At 42.7% G+C, this 6,133-nt stretch overlaps 1 protein-coding gene across 1 annotated transcript in view; it reads left to right on the top strand.

Moving 5' to 3' along the window:
- Window positions 1-255: 255 nt before the first annotated feature.
- Window positions 256-6,133, top strand: part of rev3l (REV3 like, DNA directed polymerase zeta catalytic subunit) — a gene marked incomplete at its 5' end in the record, with an annotated part of 34,272 nt that continues 28,394 nt past the window's right edge. Inside the window, 4 exon segments of the mRNA XM_037686051.1 lie at window positions 256-365; window positions 3,520-3,634; window positions 3,738-3,875; window positions 3,985-4,175. Of these exon segments, the coding sequence (XP_037541979.1) occupies window positions 256-365; window positions 3,520-3,634; window positions 3,738-3,875; window positions 3,985-4,175 (554 nt within the window).

Here is a 6,133-nt window from a genome sequence, read left to right as displayed (position 1 = left end):
GTATTCATCTAAAGCCCATTTTTTTAATTGTGCCAATTTAGTCATTTACAAAAGCTGAAAGTTTCTCTACTTGATGTAGGGAACTCTGGTAGAAAAATGCAGAACTGTGGGAACAAAAGGTGGATACAGGAGCAGCAAATACTCTGGTTTTTTTGGGGGGTTTTTTTGGAAGTAGAAGCAACACCAAACACGTGTTCAAACTTTTATTTACATGGTAAAGTGCAGCATGAATCATGAATTGTGTCCTCTCTCCAGGTAGGTGACAGCATCGTCCACAAAGCCAGAGAGACGCTAGAAAGAGCCATCAAGTTGGTCAATGACACGAAGAAATGGGGGGCGCGAGTCGTGTACGGAGACACGGACAGGTATGCTGGATTAATGCATCCTCTGTGGAAACATGAAGACTGTTTTTTGGTTCCATCACTCCTTACTGTCTGCTGCTTTTACAGCCTCATCACAGCTCCTAACTCCACCCAGTGGAGGAGCAGGGACTGTTTGGTCTGACCATCTGGGGGTTCTGTTCCTGGGTCTAAAAGATTCATTATTTAAAGACGGCATTCCTGACAAATGCCTTGAATATTTGTGTAAATTCTTAGTTTTCTTAGTTGCAAAAATCTCTAATCTTCTCACATTTGTCATAATGGGATATTGTGTGTAGAATTTTGAGGAAAATTATTAATTCAATATGCTGATTTTTAGTTTGGTGTGGCACAGTAAAATAAAGGACACCAACAAAACTTTGGTTGCCACATCAAATTCCAAGATGGTCATCTTTATATACCATATTTTTTGCCGTAAATTTCGCTCCACCCTGTAAAGCCCCCAGTATACTCCCACGTACGTCCATAAGCAGAGGTACGCATGCACGTACGCAGAGGTACGAGCGTACCCCCCAGGGCATGTCCGTGCAAAGCTCAATTTTTACGACCGCGTACTCGGTGTCGCACAATAAACTGCCCGATGGACTGTTTAGTATGTGACACCAATGTATTAAATTCTCCTTCTTCATCTCTGATCTGGCCTTTTCTTTTGTTTTTTTGCCAAGAGGCAGTGATCTCTTCCTCCTCCGTTGATGCCATGACTGAAATGGTGAGAAATGGAGGAATTAGTCACGAGCGAATTAAACTCGGTCCAGCGTGGCTGCGGGAGGGTCTGGAGATTTCATGGTGGGCTGGTCTGATGTGTGGGCTGCAGGACCAGCGCTCCCTGTTTAAAAAAAAAAATTAAGATGTTTTTATTAACAACATATAAACACAGAACACCGCTGTGACTGAGGCTGCCAGCGCTCGTTTTTTATTCTTCTTTTTTCTGACCTGTCAATCAATCCAGTAGGCGTGTCAGCAAACGACCAATCGGCGACCTCACTTTGTCCCGAAGGTGAACGCCCCTTGTCTGTGAAGCTGCTCTGCAGCTGCTCAGGGTGGACGCTGGAGTCTGAAGTCTGAACCCTCTGCGTACAGTACACGTGTACACACGCGTGAACGGACGTACGCGGGAGTATACTGGGAGCTTTAGTCGCATCAGTTCAAATACGTCTAATAAAGTGGAAAAATCCATAAATATGTCGTTTCACCCTATACGTTGAATCTATTATGCATCACTGCTGACGCGTTGCGTCACCGCTGACAACCCAAAAATGTAGGCCGGTGTTTTGCCAAAAATCGATTGGCTGTCAAATGGAGGCCGCTGGAGCGTGCACGGGAGGACTTTAACAAGAATTTAACAAGATTAACACTTAAAAACAATTATTTGTTTGCTCAAAGTTATAGTAAAGGAGTGTCTCCATTGAACTTTTACTTAATAAATGAACTTCAATGGTCAAATTAGCTGCATTTCATCGGGGCGGCACAGCAAAATGAAGCTGGTTTGACTGTTGCTCCAAGCAAGCTGGACAAAGGTGACAGGCTGTGGCAAGCCGATTATTAGCTGCTTTTACCTACTACATGACACAACGGCATGCCATACTAGTCTGATGCCTTCTAGCAGCTGAAAATGGTAGTGTTCAATATTTTCAGTCAGAATGAATGAAAATGGTCATATCTCAGCCAAAACTTGGTTTATAAATATGGGGGAAAATCCATAACGATGTCGCTTTGGCGTATAAGACGCAGGGCATGCAAATTATGCACACACAAAAAAAGCAACTTATAGGGTGAAAAATATGGTAAATAAACTCATCATGCCTATCATTTGAGGAAACTACGCTTTCTATAGTTTTTATATTGCTTAAAAGTTATAGTTAGTTATAGGAAGTCATCAGCTTTGGTAAATGTAATACCCTTAATGTGCTTGGCCCCTTGGCTTCATACAGCCACTCCAATGTCAGGAATCTGGGAGTTATTTTTGACAGTGCTTTTAAATTAGACAAACAGATAAATACAGTTGTGAAATCCAGTTTCTTCCAGCTAAGACTTATTGCCAAGGTGAAGTCTTGTCTCCCTTTCAGAGACCTTGAAAAGGTGATTCACGCTTTTATCACATCTCGTTTGGACTACTGTAATTCATTGTATGTTGGTTTAGACAAATCATCTTTGCATCGTTTACAATGTGTCCAGAACGCAGCAGCTCGTCTTTTAACAGCAACTAAAAAACATGAACACATAACCCTGTCCTGGCTTCTCTCCACTGGCTTCCTGTCCACCTCCGAATTGATGTTAAGATTTTATTGCTTGTTTTTAAAGTCTTAAAAGGTCTGGCCCCGTCATATTTATGTGATCTCATTAACATCTACACTCCAGTAAGAGCACTCCGGTCTACCAACCAGTTCCTCTTAGATGTCCCCAGATCCAAACTGAAATCCAGAGGTGATCGGGCTTTTGTGGTTGCTGCTCCAAAACTGTGGAACAGTTTACCTGAGAATTTAAAGAGCGCTCAGACTGTTGAGACTTTTAAATCTTTGCTCAAGACTCATCTGGATTCCTTGGTATTTCATCCACGCAGAGTCTGAGAACAAGTTGAGCTGATTTTATTGTTGTTATGTGTTGTTTTTATTGTCAACTTATGTTTTTGAGTGGCACTAGATGCATTTTTACTCTTTTTAATTTTTTAATCTGTCTTAACTGTAAAGCACTTTGGTCAGCTTTTGTTGTTTTTTATGTGCTATATAAATAAATTGACATTGACATAGTCCCCCCGCTCCACTGTTGCGCCTGCTCATGGATAAAATCACTCCTTTCAGTCAGAAACTTTGTTTACTCACATTCCGTTTTATTCCCACCCAGAAAAACACTTATCCCAAAAGCTACAAACATTCACTATTTAAAACACTCATGGACATTGGCGCACCGCTTGTTATCTGCAAATGTGACCAAAATAGAGCCGTATAGCTTAAAGTTGATTAGCTGTGACGGACATCTTGAATGGCTGCTCCAGCTAATGGGTTAATTAGTTGCAGGTGTGCATTTTAATGATGATTCTGAGCCTGTGACATTTCTGACACATAAGCTTTAGTTACTTCTGTGAATGATGACAGTGACGATGCTGCTGAGAGTATTCTTGTCTATGTCTCGTGTCTGGCAGCATGTTTGTTCTGCTGAAGGGAGCCACCAAAGAGCAGGCCTTCAAGATTGGCCATGAGATCGCCGAGGCAGTGACCGCAACCAACCCCAAACCAGTCAAGCTCAAGTTTGAGAAGGTAGAGCTACAACCTTCACAGAAAGGTGTACGGGCAGCAGCTTTACAGAAATGTCCGTTGAGGATTTGTCTGATTTAGTGTTTTACCAATGTTTGGACCCCAGGTGTACCTGCCCTGTGTGCTGCAGACAAAGAAGCGGTACGTGGGCTACATGTACGAGAACCTGGATCAGAAGGATCCTGTATTTGATGCCAAAGGGATAGAAACGGTGCGACGCGACGGATGCCCCGCTGTTTCCAAGGTAACATTGCGCTCTTCACCAGTCAGAGCCTGATTTGTTCCTGCTCTCCTCCGACCTCTTCACATGTCTGTCAGGACGTGTTTGCTTTAACACGTTGAGTTCTGTTCAGATCCTGGAACGGTCCATCAAGCTTCTGTTTGAGACGCGGGATGTCAGTCAGGTGAAGTGCTTTGTGCAGCGCCAGTGTGCAAAGGTTCTGGATGGCCGGGCCAGCATGCAGGACCTCACCTTTGCCAAGGAGTACCGTGGCAGTGGCTCGTATCGGCCCGGAGCCTGCGTGCCCGCACTGGAGCTCACCAGGTGGGTTTGTCAAAACACACACAGTATTACCTTTAGGAATGCTTATCACTCGCTGCCGCTCATGTCAGAACTTTACATTAAGATCATCTGAGAAAGGACAGAGTTGTAGTGTCAATTAGATGAGGCATGCGTCTTGAATCGAGCTGGCTCCAAAAGTGAATCAGTTGTAGACACACCTGTAAATTATGTCTATAATGTTTAAAAATATATATTCAGTGGTTCCTGAGATATTTTGTTAACAGACATTTGACTCCAAACAATTAATATAAAAATATGTCAGTTAGCCCTCAGAATATGTGTTGAGGATCAGGCTAAGCTACCACCATCTGGAAATTTACCATAATTTTCAGTCTACTGAGCGCACTTGAATATAAGCCGCACCCACTAAATTTAAAAAGAAAAAGAAAATTTGTACATATATAGGTCACGCTTGTCTGTAAGCTGCGGGCGTTCATGTGAGATATTTACACAGAAAGATTTTTTAAACTTTTAATGAAATACTATAGCATGGCATCACACAGCTACACAGAGAGATGTGCAGCTGTTGTTGTAGATCAAGAATCAGTTAATGTTGATGATTATAACTGACAACTAATGAAAACCCCAAATTCAGTATCTCAGAAAGTTAGAATATTACTTAAGACCAATTAAAAAATTATTTTTATAAATGTTGGCCAACTGAAAAGTATGAGCATGAAAAGTATGAGCATGAAAAGTATGAGCACGTACAGCATCAGTACTTAGTTGTTGCTCCTTTTGTGTGGATTACTGCAGCAATGCATCGTGGCATGGAGTGGATCAGTGTGTGTCTCTGCTCAGGTGTTCTGAGTCCAGGTTGCTCTGATCGTGGCCTTCAGCTCTTCTGAATTGTTGGCTCTGGTGTATCACATCTTCCTCTTCACGATACCTCATAGATTTTCTATGGGGGTCAGGTGAGTTTGCTGACCAATTAAGAGCAGGGATACATTGGTCCTTAAACCAGATACTGGTAGTTTTGGCACTGTGTGCAGGTGCCAAGACCTATTGGAAAACAAAATCTGCATCTCCATAAGTTGGTCAGCAGCAGGAAGCATGAAGTGCTCTCTCAGTCCATCATTACCTGCAACATTCTCTCAGTGCAGACCGAACTTGGCAAAAAAGCATTTTCCTACTCAGCTCCTGCACCTGCAACACCTTGCAACTGGAACTGAAGATGTCCTCCTTGATTTCTTTATGGTGTTTCAAACATTTGATGATGTCAATAGAAAAATCAAAGCAAATGTGTTCTTCATATCCTGATGCATGCTCAATAATCCAGGTAGAAAAATCTTAAAAAGTTAAATCTGGTCCTCTGGACATTCAAAAAAAACAAAAAAATGTAGAAACGTTTCGTCTCTCATCCGAGAGACTTCCTCAGTCTGAGGTGCTGTATTCAGCTCAGTCTCTTAAATAGCACCTTCTCAGAGTGGATCAACCAGTTTGCTACTGACAACCAAAACCAGCTGCTCACATGGTCAAGAAGGACCATCAGCCTAACAATGGATCATTAGCACCTGATGGCTGTTTACTGTTCACAGAGGGCTGAGTGATACTAGCAATCACAGCATTGTAAGAGGGGGACAATTGAACCCGGAGGCTCCACCCCTGTTTAATGATGGATGATTTCTTTTCACAAAGATGGCCTCCTTTACTCCTCTCTCAAACCATCGTTCCTCTCTGTCCAGGATGTGAACATCTTCATCCCTGAAAGAGTGACCGCTGGCCTGGAGATGAGTGTAGACCGCAGAGTCCTGGCCTGATGATGTTGATCTTCTGTGCTGGTCCATCCTTTTGGCCAGTGGCTGTTTAGTTTCCCCGATGTAAGACTGATCACCCTCCTGACACTGAACAACATACACAACATTACTCTGTTTGTGTCGGGGGACTGGATCTTTGGGATGAACCAGTCTTTAATGTATTTTGGGGTTTAAAAGCCACTG

The sequence above is a fragment of the Nematolebias whitei genome, chromosome 12 (genome assembly GCF_014905685.2).
Source record: "Nematolebias whitei isolate Nwh7 chromosome 12, NemWhi1, whole genome shotgun sequence".
Classification (NCBI taxonomy): Eukaryota; Metazoa; Chordata; class Actinopteri; order Cyprinodontiformes; family Rivulidae; genus Nematolebias; species Nematolebias whitei.
This window is presented reverse-complemented; position numbering and strand designations above follow the sequence as displayed.